The 18347-nt window shown below is 49.8% G+C and overlaps 1 protein-coding gene across 1 annotated transcript; it reads left to right on the plus strand.

The window, feature by feature from the left end:
* Window positions 1–3690: 3690 nt before the first annotated feature.
* Window positions 3691–13319, plus strand: LOC310764786 (WAP four-disulfide core domain protein 2-like). The gene is made up of 5 exons (XM_083619280.1): window positions 3691–3753; window positions 4006–4928; window positions 5251–5400; window positions 11632–11784; window positions 13134–13319. Exons 2-4 carry the CDS (start codon window positions 4820–4822, stop codon window positions 11781–11783), a joined length of 411 nt encoding a protein of 136 aa, XP_083475406.1. The 5' UTR covers window positions 3691–3753; window positions 4006–4819; the 3' UTR covers window position 11784; window positions 13134–13319.
* The last annotated feature ends 5028 nt before the right edge of the window (window positions 13320–18347 follow it).

Raw genomic sequence — 18347 nt, forward strand, 5'->3', positions numbered from 1 at the left:
CTGGCCAGCCAGCCAGTCAGGTCCACCTGCCCTCCAGCCCACTCCCCTCCAGACCTCAAGGTGAGAAGTGCAATTAATCATAGAACTGTGGAGCTGGAAGGCACCCCAAGGGCTATCTAGTCCACCCCCCATGCAATGCAGGAATCTCTTGATTTTCTCTTATTTACATGCTGCATCTTTTCCAACATGATGACCAAAGTTCTCCCATCCAGGCACTAAGCAAACCCCAGCCCTGCTTGGCTTCAGACTCATCCAGGCCCTGCTGCCCTGGGCCTTCTGCCTTTGGTCCTTGCAGCAGACTGCTAGAGGCGGTCAAGTCAAGTACACAGTAAACTGTGACCTGTTAGGATAAGAAGGCCGTACTTCCAAGCCGCCCAGAGCTTGCGGTAATCCAACAGCCGTGAGTTTCCCCATGTCATGACTCCAAGAGTTTTGTGCAACGTTTTTAAGAAGCAATCTTTTATGCATGCACCACACACCCAAATGCACAAATGCATGGCTGTGGCAGAGAAAGCGACCCAAGCATGCCAGGATGGGGATGGTATTGCCCTAAAGGCTGGGGCACAAAATAAGCAGCTGCTTGCAATTTGGCAGCAGTTAGAGAGGTTGCTGAAAGGCAGAGCAGATCCTCAGGCTGAGCAAACACAAATACATCAGGCAGCAAACAAGTCCTAGAATGCAATGGCCACCCCCCTGCTCCCCCCCCCCTTTGCCACTGTTGCTTTCGCCCTCCTAGTTATCATCTGCAAGGTAAGTACCAATTAATCCTTTATGTAACAGACGACAACTCAGGTTACAAACTGCTGACCGGCCCAAAGAAGCTGGCTAGAAATGTAGTTCTCTCTTTCTCTCTTTCCTCTCTCTCTCTCTCTCCTAAATCCCTCCCTGAATTTGACCACCTTCCAAGTCCCTGCCGCCATGGCTGCGAAAAGTGTTCTGCCCAGGAGCTCATCGCTGGCACGCAACATGCCCAAATGCTCTTCTCAAAATGCGGCTCAAAGGACACAAGCGGGATTGTTCTCAGGCGAAAATGGATCTGGTCTGGATTGTAGGGAAGTTTTGCACAAAACGTTGGCCGAGGGAGAGATGCTTTTGCTTTGGCCTATATAATTTCATCCAAGCTATAAAGCACTGTCCTAGACCCCTGCTCCCTACAGAACCATAGAAGAATAGAGTGGAAGGGACATAAAGGGTCATCTGGCTCCTGCAATGCATGGTTCCTGCATGCTCTGACCATGTGGCAGCCAAGGATGACCAGGGAGGTCCCTGGCCCTGGAAAGGGTGGCAAATATCCCCATTGTGGCAGTTAAGGTGGGGGGGGGCAAATGAACCCTGGTCTCCCATTATTTTATTTATCTTCATCTGTAGATCTCAGGGTGGTTTCCCAGCATAAAAATACAAGATGGAAACAAGAACTCAAACAAGACAAACTAATAATGCCCTCTGTCCACAAACCCCTATGCAACACAAGAGTGTCTCAATTCCAGAAATGTTTCCCAAACTCTCAGGCTTAGTTCTGTCCTGTGAATTCTGGAGCACAGAAGGCAAACAGAATTGCCAGCATTTCACATCAGACTTTGCAGCTCAGCCAGAATGGCAGCCTGCTCTGCACGAACATCAGCAGATGCTTGTGTTGACCTCTGGCTCATCCACACTTACCCCACACTTGCTAGGTCCAAGTCCACACTTTAAAGCACAGTGTCTGAGCACTTTTTTCTTTTTGCCCCAGTGCTTTCCCCACAAAATCCACTCTTTAAAGCTCCATTGGAACAAACAGCAATTCGGGATTTCTGCCAATTGACGTTCACGTTGATCCAGCAGTAAACAGCGGGTTTCCTCAGGAAAGTGCCAGGGCCAAAATAAAAGTACTTGGACACAATGTTTTAAAGCACAGACCTGTGCCTAGGAATACGGCACAGAAGGAAGCCTAGATGAGTACCTCAGTGCTGTGCCAAGCACCAGGATGACCTGCTTCAAGGTGCTGCTAAGGGCATTTTGCTTGTTTCCCCTTCAGCTAGCCAGAGCTCATTAGGGAAGCGGGAAACAGATCTCGCTGTTCTCCTGAGCATGGCAAACTTTCAGAAGGAGCCAGGGCAATACACCAGAGTCAGCTGTGCCATGAAAACATGGTTCACTGAAGAGAAGGACAAAGAGAGCAGGTGGGGATGCCTCCCTGCCATTTGCAAACAGATCCTTTTCTAACCACATCTTCCTCCTTTGTCGGTTCTTTCTGCTTTGCTTCCTAAGCCAAAAGGAACAATTACACAGCTGATCGGTGCAAAGGGAGAGATTAGATAAGCCAGCAGGGACCAAAGCAAATGGCATAAGAAGAAAGAAAAGTCCGGGAGGGCTGAGGAACACCAGAAGCCAACAAGCCAGGCCAGCAGTCCCTCTGAGCCAGTGGTTCCCAAACGGTTTTGGGGGGCCCAAGCCCTTGGTTTCATAAACTCAACTCTTGCGCCCCCTGCCCTGCCCTATAAAAAGCATCGTTTGGAATAGTGGATTGCAGGACCCACCAAGGAAAATAATAATGCAAGAAACTCCAAAGCAAGAAGCAAGGATGCGGGACCAGATGTGCCATCGGCCTGATCCAGCAGGCTCTTGCAAATATTTCTGGATAATGTGGGCAAATGTGGTTGTGGGCGGTTAATGTGTCCCAAAGATTAGGAATCCCTCAACAGAAAAGGAGGTGAGCTCCTCTCCAGAGCTTGGTCACTCTCCTCTCCTGCTCACTTTGTGCTTCCATTGGAGATGTGCAAATATGGAAAGAAGATCCGGATCTGCCCCTTGGCCCGCCAGTCACCCTTCCCTGTGTAAAGATATCAGAGCTGAAGCTGCACCCAGGCTCCTTGGCTCCTCTGCACACACAGCTGCAGGGAGCCCACTCTGGATGACTTTCCAGCCTCCAAGGACCCGCCTGCCACTATCAGAGTGACTGGTGAAAAGAATGGATTCGGACCATCAACATGAGAGAATCTTATGAGATTCTAAGAAGCATTCATGATTCCTGGGCTGCTATGAGAATGGTGGACTAGATGGGCCATTCGCCTGGTCCAAAAGGACTTCCTTATGTTCTTGTGAAGGAACGCTTCAGCCAGGAAGTGCTCACCTGCGATTACGATGCCCGTGCAGAAGCCAAACGCCCCTCCTTGTCAACCAGTTCCTTTTTCATCAGAACTTCATAGCCCACCCTCTTAGGCTATTCTCTTAGGCTTGGGCCACAATGGTCAGCAATAATCTCGCTTGCCCTGGAAGCTGGGAGAGTTAAACCCCCATTACGTAAGCGGACATCTGTGTCCCTCGATCAGGCATGGTGCCTGCAACTGCAAACAAAGCATCCGCTCCAGCATTCCCAAAATCGCCTCATTGTTGACAGTGGGGATTTAACTGGCGTGAGAACACACGCAAGGAGGGAGGCTGCCAGGTGCCCTGTGACCCCAACAGGGAGGGTGCAAAGGGACCTGGGTGGCCCCGCAGCCAGGCCAACATGGAACTTGAGACCTGGACAGCCAGCCTGGTACCTCAGATGACAGGCTTGTCCTTTCTCTCTCCTGCTCAAGGGCTGGTTGTGCAAAGCAGGGCATCACTCTGCACTGTGCCCACCCCTTTGGTTGGGAGCAGACACCAGCTGGGCACAGCGGATTGCTCTGGCCTTTGGTGAGGCCACGAGTCAGTGGAAAGCTAGAGAAGGACTGAGAGAGCCAGTAGCTCTTGAGGTCTCAAGCAAGTAAGTCAAACAACACTGAGGACTTCGTCACACAGTGTATAGTTAAACCATGGAACTCCCTGCCACAGGAGGCAGTGATGGCCACCAACTTAGATGGCTTTAAAAGAGGACTGGAAAAATTCACAGAGGAGGAGAAGGCTGTCAAAGGCAACTAGTCAGGATGGCTCTGCTCTGCCCCCACAGCTGGAGGCAGCATTGCTTCTGAAGACCTGAAACCACAGGAGAAGGGAGTTCCTCTTGTGCTCGAATGCTGGCTTTCCATGGAGGCAACTGTTCAGCCACGGTGAGAACAGGATACTGTGCCAGGTGTGCCAGGTGTGCCACTGACCAGACCCAGCAGGCTCTTCCTATCATCAAAACACTGCATCATCCTTTACCATCGACCACAATTCAGGTGGCAGAGGAAGCAGTACAAGAAGATCTGGGTACACCCTGAAAAAGGGCAGAGTAATTGCCCTGGTCTCTGCCACTCTGCTGCCTTCTCTGCCTCATGTGCTCCTGGACCTTTGCAGTGCCAGCAGCCAGCCTCTCTTCCTCCAAACCTTTCCCTGTGGCACCACATTCGATGGCAGAAGCGGTGAGGACCCGCAAGCTCCCCCTGCCCTGGCAGGTCTCCTGAGAACCCCTTGCGGGCTCAGATGGGGAAATGAGATTTTGGTGGAGCGCTTTTGCTCGATGGCCCAATGCCCTTGGCCTTCAGAATGCTGGTCCAACTTGCACTTCTCCTCTGGGAAGAACTGGGGCTTGCTTGAGCATCTTCAGCACCTGCACGCTGCAAGGAGACCAGGAGTTGGTGGAGAGACAGAAGGGTCCCTAGCCAGCTGAGCAAAGACTCCCAGAATCTTCTCTTATGGCTCCCTGAGCCTGCCGCTTCCTGGTTCACACCAGGGCCAGCTGTGTTACTTGATCTGATCCGATTGTGCAATGGAAGGAGGAGGGAGCTGGGCTCCACTTGTTCTCTGTCCATCGCCCAGGAGCCTCTCTTCCCCCTCCCCACCTCCCTCCCCCTCCGCCAGCCACACCTGAGAGAGCTTAAAGCTTGACCTGCAGCAGCCAGAGACCCACAGCACCTTCTCTGCAAGGAACAGCACCATGAAGCCCAGGAATAGCAGCTGCCTCCAACTCTTCGTCCTCATCTCCCTGGTGGGGCTTCTCACAGCCTCGATTCTGCGGATAGAGCTGCTCAAACAGAACATTACAGGTGGGTGTGAGACGAGAAGAAGAGAAAAGCCCTTGTCTCCAGCCTGGCCCAGCTGGATGAAGAGGCCCGGCCCGTCTGACTCTCCTTTGGGAAGGAAACTCTCTTGCCTCTCCTACCTGCAGTGGGTGCCTGGGAGGGAGCCCAGGGCAGTTGCTCTCCACCCTCCCAGAAAAGGCATCTGCTGCAATGCCCGCCATGGGCATGGATGCCAGCATGCCACCCCCAAGGGCAAGAGAACTCCCTGCGGCCACATCAAGGGCCCCCAAGAAGAGGCCGGGTGGCACCCCTCCAGGCAACACTGTCTTCTCTTTGCGTTTTCCAGTTGCTGCAGTCAAAGGGGGCACATGCCCAGATACAGAGATGGAGAGCGCCAGCAGTAACTGCACAGAAGAGTGCCAGTCTGATGCCAGCTGTGAGGGCGTCGAGAAGTGCTGCCAGACGGGCTGCGGGGCCTCCTGCCATCTCCCAAATGGTAACGCTGGCCCTCCTGTGCCCCCACTGCAATCCTCCTGCCCCCCCCAGGAGCAAGTCTCAGCTAGGCAGCACATGGTTGAACTGTGGAACTCACTGCCACAGGAGACCCTGATGGTTACCCACTTGGAAGGCTTTAAAAAGAGGTTTAGATAGTTCAGCGGAGGAGAGGGCTCTCCGTGGCTACTAACCAGGATGCATCCGCTCCATCTCCACAGAGGGGAGAGAGCTCTGGTGCTCAGATCCTGCTTGCAAATTTCCCATGGGTCACTGCGAGAACTGGAGGCTGGACTCCATGAGCCCATGGCCTGATCCAGGAGGCTCCTCTTATAATCTTAGGCCTCAGCTTCAGCACAATGATGCCAGAGGCTGTGAGTGGAGGGGGGCTGCCTGTTATGGAAGCCCCTGCCCCATCTTTCCAGCAGTCAGTGGCACCATGCCCAGGCCCCTCTGAATGGATGCAGAACAGTCAGGTCATAAGTTGGGCAAACAAGGTATGCAGGTGAGGCCTGGGGTCTCCTAACGTGTGCAGCGTCCTTGCAAAGAGCAGCGTTTGGGGTTTTGCTCCTTCTGTGGCATAAAGGAGGGAGGTGGCATTTCAGCAAAGTTTTGGTGGCCATCTGTCATGGATGATTTAGCTGAGATTCCTGCATTGCAGGGGGTTGGACTAGAGGACCTTCAGGGGTCCCGACTATGGTTCTGTGATTCTAAGCTTCTTGGTAGGAGGATGAGAGAGCTGTGCAGGAGCCAGACTGAACCCTCTCTGTGACAACCAGGATCCTGCAGAAGCAGGAGACAAGCATCTTCTTTGTGTAATGATAGTATTGCAGAGCTGGGAGGACTGGAAGCGACCCCGGGGGTCATCGATGTGGTAATTGTACACAGTTATGCGGAAATTGCCTGGGGTCATTTGACCCTATTTAATAGTTCTCTTTTTCTCTCCCAGAAAAGACTACCAAGACACTTTGTTTGAAAATAACACTTTACGTTTACTTGGTATTCTGAAACATATTTACATGAATTCATATATGAGACTGGTGAATATTCATAGGCACACAGCAGCATGAAAACAACACCAGCTGCTCTCACAATTAAAACTCGCTCTCTGCCCTTGACCACTGACCCAACAGTGGTGTTAACATCATAGGATTCTGTGCTACGGCATTAACCCTTGCATAACAGTTTGGATGCGCCATTCCCACCATTTAGCTGAGGCCCCCACAGGACCGAAATGTCCTGCCACTCCAGTCTGCAAAGAGTAACCATGTTCCTTAAGTGACTGGAGCCCCATGTGCTAGTGAGGCAGGATGGGGTGCAGAGGTGCCTGCTCACCCTCTGCCCTCCTCTGGTTAGGGAGGCCTTCATGGGAACTCCTGGTGGCTTTTTGGAAGTAAGGTAAAGGTAAAGGGACCCCTGACCATTAGGTCCAGTCGCGGACGACTCTGGGGTTGCGGCGCTCATCTCACTTTACTGGCCGAGGGAGCCAACGTACAGCTTCCGGGTCATGTGGCCAGCATGACTAAGCTGCTTCTGGCGAACCAGAGCAGCACATGGAAACACCGTTTACCTTCCCGCTGGAGCAGTACCTGTTTATCTACTTGCACTTTGACGTGCTTTCAAACTGCTAGGCTGGCAGGAGCAGGGACCGAGCAACGGGAGCTCACCCCGTCACAGGGATTCGAACCACCAACCTTCTGATTGGCAATTCCTAGGCTCTGGGACAGCCCATTTTGCCGCCTGAGGCAAAATGTTCAGGTTCCAAGCACACCCCACCCCTTCTGAAGCCTGGCTTGCTGGGGTCATAGGGCGGTGGCAGAGGCATCTGGCTCCTGGAGGCAGCCCCCACCACAGGAGAAGCGGCTGTGGCTTTTTCTTGCTTCTCTGGTGGGGGGCGGGATGGGGCGGGCAGGAGGCACACATGGTGGCATTGGAGAAGTGAGAAGCTGCAACAAAAGCTTGTGCAGGGACCTCCTGGGTAGCCCCAAAACACTTCCAGGCTTCTCTTCCCTTGGAAAGTTGCCCAAGTCTTCAGCTGAGCTTCTCCAGGCTAAGCCTGCAAACACAGTGGGCTGGGCTGGGCTGAGCTGGCCTTCAGAGGTGAGATGGTGCCCCATCTAGGCTGACAGAGATGCGGAGAACATTGCTTCTTAAGAGAATCTCCTTTTCGTCTCTGTGGGGCCGACATTCCCCGTTCGGAGAAGGTACTCCTGCCGCGTTGCCCAGGCATTTCTCTTTCGCAACCAACTGCAGTTCCAGGAAATACTTAATATAGTGCTTAATATAGTGCTTCTTTCCCTGTTGAAATCCTTTAATGAGCGTCTCACACAGGCAAGAACTTAGTGTTGACTCAGGGCGTGTACAAACCGTACAATCAGGTGCACCCACTGCTGGGTGCGGGTGCCGTTTTGGGGTCCTGCGCATGCAACATCATCCCCATGTTGTCCTTAGAATCAAAGAATTGTAATTTGGAAGGGACCCCAAGGGTCTATTTAACTCATTTTGGCCCAAGAAGGCCCTTCTCAAGAGCTCATTGCATCCATGGAGCTTTCTGAGGTCACCTTTGACTGCAGCAGACTGACGAAGTTTCCGCTTCCCGTGTTTAACATGTCTATGAATCACATGCTTTAGCCATGATCCCTAGATTTGAGGGGGGAGGGTCCCGTCCAACTACATAATTCCAGGATTCTATGAAATAGGCAGGAGAGGAAGCAGTGAGGCAACCTTGCTATCTCTGTAGATTGATATATATCTATCATCTATCTATCTATCTCTCTATCATCTATCTGTCTATCCAGTGCTCCCCCCCTCCTTAATTTTTTTTTTGTTGTTTAGTCATTTAGTCATGTCCGACTCTTCGTGACCCCCTGGACCAGAGCAGGCCAGGCACTCCTGTCTTCCACTGCCTCCCACAGTTTGGTCAAACTCATGTTCATAGCTTCGAGAACACTGTCCAACCATCTCGTCCTCTGTCGTCCCCTTCTCCTTGTGCCCTCCATCTTTCCCAACATCAGGGTCTTTTCCAGGGAGTCTTCTCTTCTCATGAGGTGGCCAAAGTATTGGAGTCTCAGCTTCAGGATCTGTCCTTCCAGTGAGCACTCAGGGCTGACTTCCTTCAGAATGGATCGATTTGATCTTCTTGCAGTCCATGGGACTCTCAAGAGTCTCCTCCAGCACCATAATTCAAAAGCATCAATTCTTCGGCGATCAGCCTTCTTTATGGTCCAGCTCTCACTTCCATACATCACTACTGGGAAAACCATGGCTTTAATTATACGGATCTTTGCTGGCAAGGTGATGTCTCTGCTTTTTAAGATGCTGTCTAGGTTTGTCATTGCTTTTCTCCCAAGAAGCAGGCGTCTTTTAATTTCGTGACTGCTGTCACCATCTGCAGTGATCATGGAGCCCAAGAAAGTAAAATCTCTCACTGTCTCCATTTCTTCCCCTTCTATTTGCCAGGAGGTGATGGGCCCAGTGGCCATGATCTTCGTTTTTTTGATGTTGAGCTTCAGACCATATTTTGCGCTCTCCTCTTTCACCCTCATTAAAAGGTTCTTTAATTCCTCCTCACTTTCTGCCAACAAGGTTGTGTCATCTGCATATCTGAGGTTGTCGATATTTCTTCCGGCAATCTTAATTCCGGCTTGGGATTCATGCAGCCCAGCCTTTCGCATGATGAATTCTGCATATAGGTTAAATAAGCAGGGAGACAATATGCAGCCTTGTCGTACTCCTTTCCCAATTTTGAACCAATCAATTGTTCCATATCCACTTCTAACTGTAGCTTCTTGTCCCACATAGAGATTTCTCAGGAGAGCATCTAAAAAATGTTTAGGTGCTCTCATTTTCCTACTCATATTGAAATACAGCCCCTCAATGAAGTCAAACTTAGATTCACAAAATGTTAAGGGGTATGCGTCCCCCCTTGCGCCCCCCCCAGAAAAAAGCACTGTATCTATCTATCTATCTATCATCTATCTATCTATATCTATCTATCTATCTATCTATCTATCTATATCTATCTATCTATCTATCTATCTATCATCTATCATCTATCTATCTATCTATCTATCATCTATCATCTATCTATCTATCTATCTATCTATCTATCTATCTATCTATATCTATCATCTATCTATCTATCATCTATCATCTATCTATCTATGGTATCTATCTATATCTATATCATCTATCTATTGCATCTACTGTGAGGCAATGTGAGGCAAGTATCTCAGGCAGCATGATCCATGTGGCAGGAGATCTAGTCTCCGATGAATGCATCACCGCCAGGCTGCTGTTGATCCTGCGGTGATAGAAACAGCTGCGTTGCACTCCTGGTGCACTTCTTGGAAGGAAGGCTGTCACCCTCCTCAGGAACCCCCCCCCCCAGCGCTGCCTCTACAGTGGCCTTTGGGTGAATAGGTGGCACTGATGCTCTCCTCCCACCCCTAGGGAGGAAAGGGCGGGGGCTGCATTCTGGCGCCTCCTGGGGTTTGCATCACCCAGCATCCTTCAGTGGGCCCTCCCCCCCCCTTGCAGCAGCCTTTGATTCCCAGATTGAAGGTTGATTTGACCCCCACCGACACCACACTCTTGTTTCCAACGTAGATCTTCACTCAGCCTTATTTCCCTGGCGGGGGGCACCGTTTGATGGTTCAACTTGTGTGCCCAAAGGTCTTGGGTTGGCCCCAAGGGTTTTGGTATGTATATGCACAACCCTTGGAACCCCCACCATTAAAATAAAAAATAGAAAAAAAAAGTTAACGGAAACAGGATTGAGGGGAGGGGAACAGAGAAAACTGTTGCACACTAGTTTGTAGGGATGCCCACCTGTGTGCACGGACAACACAGAGAGTAGCTAGGACTAGTAGTAGCTAGGACATGTGGCCTGGGACCCATGTACCTACAGGACCACCTCTCCTGGTATGCCCCGCAGAGGGCCTTAAGGTCCACAATTAACAACATTTTTAAGGTCCCAGATCGCAAGGTGGTTAGATTGGTCTCAATTAGGGCCGGGGCCTTTTCAGTACTGGCCCCGACTTGGTGGAACGCTGTGTCCCAAGAGACCAGGGCCCTGCGGGACTTGACATCTTTCCGCAGGGCCTGCAAGACAGAGCTGTTCCGCCTGGCCTTTGGTTTGGACTCAGTCTGACCCTTGTGTTTCCCTCCCCTTATGGTCTTGATTTATCGGCTATTTTAAAATGAGGCTGCATTTTAAATTGCATTTTAACCTGTATTTTAAATTGGGTTCCCCCCCTCTCTTTTCCCCTATTATGTTTTTACTGTGATTTTATTGGTGTTAGCCGCCCTGAGCCTGGCTTTGGCCGGGGAGGGCAGGGTATGAATAAAACTATATTATTATTATTATTATTATTATTATTATTATTATTATTATTATTATAGCTGCTGCTTTAGACAATGTTATTGTGTGTCCAATTGCATACTTATTTGTACAAATGATCTATGATCTAGTTGAGAATCCAACATTAATTCTAGTGGGTGTCTAGATGTTGTTGAACTACAACTCCCATCTACAACTCCCTAGCTAGCAAGGCCAGAGCTCAGGGTTGATGGGAGTTGTAGTCCAACAACATCTGGGGACCCACAGGTTGAGAACCACTGTTATAGGGGTTGGACTGGATGACCCTTGGGGGTACCTTTCAAGTCTACAACTCTATGAAAAGTGCAATGTGGAAAAGGAACTGGTGTGAGCTTCAAAGGCTTCCTGTGTCCAACCTCAGAGGTAAGTCTCGTCCAGTACTAGAAAGTGTACTTGGGGTGGCAGCCGTCCATCAGCAGAAGAGGCCTCCCCTTTAAGCCAACTGCTGCTGCTTCCACTTATTACTGGTTCCCCACAATAGGCATCTGGTTTTCCACTGGGAGAACAGGATCCTGGACTAGAAGGGTCACTGGCCTGATCCAGCAGCCAGGCTCTTCTGGTGTTCTTTGTGACTCTGAAGCTCCATCTCCTTCTTCCTCCCCTTCCTTCCTTCCTTCCTTCCTTCCACCCTTCCTTGGTCTTCTGCTTTGCAGGATCCTTCTGTGATTCCACTCCAAGCCTGCTCTCCCTTGCCTTCACCCGCCTGTCCACAAGCAGTGAAAAGCCTGGACTGTCCTGGAGGAGGAGACCCACTGCCAAATGGGCTGCAGAGGCTGCCTCTTTGCTTGCCTTCCTTTTTTCCCCGTGGCTCCAGACATCTCTGCCTGCTCACTCTCTGCTCTTCTCCCCTTGCAGATAAGCCAGGCACTTGCCCCAGCCTTTCCATCGGGATCTCCATGCTGGGTGCCTGCCACAATGCGTGCGAAGTGGATTCAAACTGCCCGGGGGACAAGAAATGCTGCCAGAACGGCTGCGGCAAATTGGCCTGTTCCACTCCTGAATTCTGAGGTGACCACATTGTGAGAATGTTCAGGAATGCAGGAGAGAATATATTGTTTGATTATAGCCTTTCCAACTTGTGTTAACAAGCTCACAATTTAGCAGAGTAACATCCCCCTTTTTAAACTCACAGCGGATGTGTTAGCTCAGGCTCGCTAAAGCCTCTATAATAATTGTTTCTGGTATTTCCCCCTTATTCCCTCATAAAAGATAAGAGACGACACAGTCTTCTATAAAAGTATAAAAAGGTTTACTCACATATCATTCTGTTCACAATTGGATCCTAGAAGGCAGACTGAGCTTAGAAAAGTAACATATACCTAGAAACTATCTCATAAGAAGACAGTCCCTTTGTCCTCTCTTGGCTGGAGGCCAAGAGAGCATCTTTGGCTAAACAGATGTTGCTTCATCGATGCATGTAGTCACAGAGAGAGAGATGGCTGCCCTGCCCTGTGCTTTTGTGGTTACCTGCACAGGTGAGGCCACGCCCACCTCTTGTCACATGCAGAGGAAGTCTGTCCCAGCCCAGAAGGAAACAGGAAGTTTACCTGCTGGCTGGACAAACATTCCTCCCCATGTGTAAACATGTTCACTCTAGGAATGTTGTACTTGACTTCTCTTGTGTTTCACATCCCACACCTGTGACGTCCTGCAGGAAGCATATTTGAGAGCCAGGGGAGGAAAGGTCTGCGGCAGAAACCCCAGGCAGAACTGGCCGTGCTGGCAGGAAAAACTCTGTCATTCCCTGGAAATCAGGGACACTCCCATAACCTGCCATGAGCCCCCCACAGGGTTTACTTGGGCATCACAGTATTGACTCGCTAGAAGGATTTCTGTGGGACACTGGAGTGGTGTGTGTCGTGGGCTGGATTCTGCCAGCCCAATTGTCTGGAGTGCCTGTAAAACACAGGCCTTGCAACAGCGCCTTTTCAATAATAATAATAATAATAATAATAATAATAATAATTTATTATTTATACCCCACCCATCTGGCTGGGTTTCCCCAGACACTCTAGGTGGCTTCTAACAGAATATTAAAATACAATACAGTGGTACCTCTGGATGCAAACGGGATCTGTTCCGGAACCCCGTTCGCATCCTGAGTAGAACATAACATGCATCTGTGAATGCGCGTGACATCATTTTGAGTGTCTGCGCATGTGTGAGCGGCAAAACCCGGGTCGCCATGGAGCGTAACTTGAAAACGCTCAGCCTGAAGCATATTCAACCCGGGGTATGACTGAAGTCTATTAATCATTAAAAGCTTTCCTAAACAGGGCTGCCTTATGTTGTGAACTGCCCTGAGATCTTCAGCGAGGCTGGACTCACCCTCTCCCTCTCTCATCTTCCCTCTCCAGATGCAGCGTCCGGGACCTTGTGGAGCAGCTGCAGTGGGGGACCCTCCACAGACCCCGACCTGAGGGCAGTGACCACCACCGTCTCCCTGATGCTTTGCTCTCAGCACCTGGTCGCCTCCCCACCTCCGCCATGTTTGCTGGACCCCCTCACCCACTTTTGCAGTAAAACTCTCACTTTGCACAGCAGTCCCTGGTTCCTGTGGCTTTCTTGCTCCCCTTGCTCTGCCCTTTGAGCCACCCGCCTCCCTTGCTCTGGGGGGACACCAGAAAGTGGGAGATGAAGCACCTACCCCCCCCCAGGAGAGGCCCACTTCCCATTCCTCCCATGTGCCATTCCTCCCTGCTGACTCACAGTGAAAGCCAAGCCAAGAAAACAGCCACACAGATCGTGTGCCGAAATGCATACTGCACAGAAACACATGCCCTGTGTTTCCTGTGTTGTAAACAAAAATCTGCCCTTTTCCCCTTATGGGGTCTCCAAGAACCCATATAGAGTCCTTCTGTAGGTTCCCTATTGGTAGGAGAAAATAACAGAGGCCAACCAGAGAATATTGAGAAGCAAAGCAGCTAGTAAGCCTGATCTTTATTGAATTGTTGCAACAGGGTCTCCCCTCACATGCAGGAGGCAGGAGGAACCCAGAACAATGGTGCACAAGATTTTATATAGACTTTTGAAATTGCCACCCTGTAGATCAAGACCACCCCCAGAAACATCATACATACATCACAGAAGGGGTGTAGCTCAAGACCACCACTCCAGATACATCATACCTACATCACAGAAAGGGCGGTCTACAACAGAAATCTGCCACAAATAACAAATCTGAGTCCTGTCTGGCAGGTTACCTGTTAATGCTTACTTGACTGGATACCCTGGGGAGCCTGGCCAGTCTTTTGTAATGATAAATACTTAGTAATGATAAATACTTAGTTCCTGAGCCCAGACATAGGCTCACCCTCTTCAAACACAGACATACCCTTAAGACAGAATTTGTGAAGGAAAAGACAATGGGGAGGCTTTTCCATTTTCCTTTGACCTTACAGAGAAAACATTTGGTCAATTTGGGAGTCAAAAATGGTTTCAGGTTGGTCTTCCTGTGTGGATCCATGTACGTGCTTGGTTGGTACACTTATGAACATTTAACATATATCTAAGACCTCAAAATTCCTATCACACCTGCTAGTTATGGGATTAAGGAAACTCTTCAAAGCAAGAGCGGCCGGGTTTAACAAAGGCGTCTTGCAAAGTGCTTTTCTTTGGTTGCTCTCAAAGAATCATAGCACTGGGAGGGACCCTGAGAATCGTCTAGTCCAATGCGCAGCTGCCCCAGATGGGGATAACCTTGGCGTCCGCACCACGCTCTAACCAAATAGCTCCGTTTTTGCAAAGCTTAAATTACTTGACAATTACTCGCTTTGTTTGACAATGCAAGACTTAACCACAACCTGTGCCTGAATATTTACTTATTTTATTTATTAAACTTGCACACTTCCTTTCATCCGTAGATGTCAGGTTGGTTCACAGCATAAAGATACAAGATAAAAACATGAAAAACATAATAAAAGAAAAAGCAAAACAATAGCACCCCCTCCCACAAAAACATTAAAAAAATATTTCAGGATAAGCAAACAGACCATGGCTTGTATTTCCAAAGTTTGCTATCCGGCTCTTCTTTCCTCCTGCCTTTATCTCCTGGCAAGCACCTGCTGTTAGATGGCCTGTCAAGCCACAAATAACAAACCATGGCTTCAGACGGTTGCTTGTTGTTAAGCCCCTGGCCAGGTCTAGGCCTTATCTAATAAGCCACAGTTCACTTTATGTGCAAATGAGGCAACATGAAACAAAATTGGAGGGCCAAATTTCAAAGCAGGAAGGAAGACTTTAGGGCTGAGTGTCTCCTCTTGAAATTGCATGCCTGATTTCATTCTCTCGTGGGATGCTTCTCTGGGGCTGCTTCCAGAGTGCGCATGGGGACTCATTTGGAGCATGCAGGTGGGGGAATGAGCAGTTCCTTGCAAGTGTGCTGGGCTTCACTGGGTCACTTGCTGAAACCCAGCAAGGAAGCACTAAGGGAGTGGATCCCGGTTAGAGAGAAGACTTTTGCTTGTGGCAACTAGCCACCACACAAACAGGGAGATGCTTGCAGGTAGGAAAATAACAAAGCCATTTATTGCTGTAGCTACATACTTGGGTAGAAACGCTCCTGGTTCTAGTCTAACTAGCTAGCCTGTGGTGTTATTTTATTCAATACGCTGGCTCCTCCTGCGATCTCCTGGAGGGACGTTGCAGCCTGACTTCTTGGGGTCTGAGAGAGGAGTGTCAGAAGGCAGAGGAAGCTGAAAGCACAATACAACCAGAGAGGTATCAGTCTAACCAACAAAGAGACAGTAAGAGAGGTAGGTCAGCATAGAAATAAAGGTAGAAGGATAGTCTGGGAATCTGGAGGTCCATATCTGTCTCAGCACTCAAACTTCCAACAGGGCACCAACCTCCTGGGGGGCTTGCTGGACCTTTCTTCTTCCGCTGCCTTGCGCATGACTTTCTGCACATTTGTTCCCACTTGCATGGTCAGCCTGGTCACTCTCAGAGGGGAAGCTGCAGAGCAAGGAGAAGATGGTGCTCTCCCAGAAGTAGGGTTGCCATACATCTGGGAAATCCCAAACATGTCCTCTTTTGGGGGTCCAACATGCCCATCTGGGGGGATTTTTACATTTTACAGGCAATGTCCGGGTTTGGGGATTTATTTATTTAGTTAGTTAGTTAGTTAGTTAGTGGTTTCTTGGGCTTGGGCGGCTCAGGCGCAGACATGGGTGGCTTGGACTTGGGCTCCTCTGCACATCACTGCCGTTGCCAACCTGAGCCAGGGAAAAGGGCATGGCAGTGGCGGCCCCGCGTGCCTCTTTCCCCAGCTTGGACTGGCAGCAGCTTGGTCTGTCCTCTTTTTTGCTCTTCAGGTTATGGCAAGCCCTTTAAAGCCCTAAATGGCCTCAGTCCGGTATACCTGAAGGAGCGTCTCCACCCCCACCGTTCTGCCCGGACACTGAGGTCCAGCGCTGAGGGCCTTCTGGCAGTTCCCTCATTGCGAGAAGTGAGGTTACAGGGAACCAGGCAGAGGGCCTTCTCGGTAGTGGCACCCGCCCTGTGGAACGCCCTCCCACCAGATATCAAAGAGAAGAAGAACTACCAGACTTTTAGAAGACATCTGAAGGCAGCCCTGTTTAGGGAAGCTTTTAAAGTTTAATAGGTTATTGTATTTTAGAGTTCTGTTGGAAGCTGCCCAGAGTGGCTGGGGAAACCCAGCCAGATAGGCGGGGTATAAATAATATATTATTATTATTATTATTATTATTATTATTCTTATTATTATTATTATGATGGCAACCATTCCCAGCAGCAAGATCCACTTCCTACCCCCCATGGAAAGTGGGGCGTCACAACCAGCACCCTCCGGGCCTCTCATGGAGGAGGCCCAGCAGCGAGTCTTATTGCAAACTGTATCATGGAACAGGACGCACCTGCAGCTCAGGAAAGTTTGCAAAGCCGTTTTCACTTTGCTTCTTCCTTAGGCCTGAAATTCCCAGTCCAATGCCAGTTAGGGCAAGTGCTTGCAGGACAGCAGACCCCGCCTTCCTCTGAAAGCTGAGCCACAGTTTCTGGCCAATATCACTTTGCTTGTCATTGCACTAACTGACACTCCTCCAGTCGCTCTTCTGCAAAACGTGGAAATAACCCAAGTCACTCCCAGCTGTGCAGATGAAGAACATTTCAGGCAATGTCCGTTTCCTGCCACTAGGTGGCTGCACCGTGGAGGCTGACCATTTCCTAAAGGGGCAGAGCTGTTCCTTTGATGCTCTTCCGGCACTAGGAAAATGAAGAAGGAAAACTTCAGAAGTGAAACTTGCATAAGTAAAAAGGGACCCAAGTTGGGGATGGAGGTCATTTGCTTGAGGATTTATAATCCCCTCTGTTTAAAAACCTCCCAATAGGGAGAGTCCACCACCTTCCAAGGTCATCCATTCCACAGCTCCTACCACCAGAAATTTCTTCCCAAGCTTTAATCGGAATCTCATTTCTTCTAACTTGAAGCCATTGGTTTGAGTCCTGCCCTCCAGAGCAGAAGAAAACAAGCTTGCTCCCTCTCACATGTGAAAGCCCTTGAGATATTTGAAGAGGACCATCATATCTCCTCTCAGTCTCCTCCTACACCAGTGTGGTGTAGTGGTTAAGAGCAGTGGACTCATAATCTGGGGAACCAGACATATGCAGGGCAGACATACCCAACTCCTTCAACCATTCTTCATAAGGCTTGGTTTCCAGACCCTTGATCATCCTGGCCGCCCTCCTCTGCTCACCTTGCAGCTTGTTAATATCCTCCTTAAATTGTGGCTTCCAGAATTGGACATAGTATTCCAGATGTGGTCTGACCAAGGCAGATCAGAGCGGTACTATCACTTCCCTTGACCTGGACGCCACTTTTGATCCAGAAGTATAGTGTCCAGATCAAGAGAAGGAGCAGTGCCACTGGTATATGCTAAAATGTCCAGAGGAAGCAGTAGACCAAATCTACATCAATCTGGTAGGAATGCTGGAAGCTGCCTCGGACCGTCCATGTAGCACTATTTGTCACCAACACTGACTGGCAGCAGCAGTGGCTCTCCTAAGCTTCAGAGGTGCTGCATAGGGGACTGTGGCCGGGGGCTGTCTGCAAATTAGCTGCAAACACAACCCAACCAGGTGACATTGAAGAGGCTAAACCTTCTCAAAAAAGGAAAGTGTGACTCACCTTTCTCAACAGACCAGGGTCACACCTCTGGAGTTTTCCAAGTGGCCACAAAGTCTTCAACTGCAGGGAAGGTTTTGCTGATCATGGAAATATAGATGCAAGGTTGGACGGGACCCTGAGGATCATTTAGTCCAACCCCCTACAAACAAGAATATGGGGATTGAACCTGCAGCCTTGGTGTCATCAGCACCACATTCAAACCAACTGAGCTATCCTTGGTGGTCAATGTCTGGAGATGATCCAAACCCGAAAGGGAGGAGTGCAATAGGCATCCATAGCAGAGCCACGTAGCTGGACCTCAGTAACCCAGGAAGGTCCATCTGGCTTCTCTAGGCCCAGAAGAGCTTTCCACCTAAGAACCAATAGATGGAAGCGATACGTTAGCCAACTTCAAGTCTCTGGAGGGCTGCCACATGGAAGATGGAGCAAG

Source organism: Podarcis filfolensis (genome assembly GCF_964270895.1).
Source record: "Podarcis filfolensis genome assembly, chromosome: 6".
In the NCBI taxonomy this organism is placed as follows: Eukaryota; Metazoa; Chordata; class Lepidosauria; order Squamata; family Lacertidae; genus Podarcis; species Podarcis filfolensis.

Excerpts from the sequence above, each read along its gene's own strand:
- LOC310764786 (XM_083619280.1), top strand. The coding sequence starts at position 4,820 with ATGAAGCCCAGGAATAGCAGCTGCCTCCAACTCTTCGTCCTCATCTCC. Across the intron at positions 4,929-5,250 it reads GCTCAAACAGAACATTACAG|TTGCTGCAGTCAAAGGGGGC; the intron begins GTGGGTGTGAGA and ends TGCGTTTTCCAG. Across the intron at positions 5,401-11,631 it reads CTCCTGCCATCTCCCAAATG|ATAAGCCAGGCACTTGCCCC; the intron begins GTAACGCTGGCC and ends CTCCCCTTGCAG.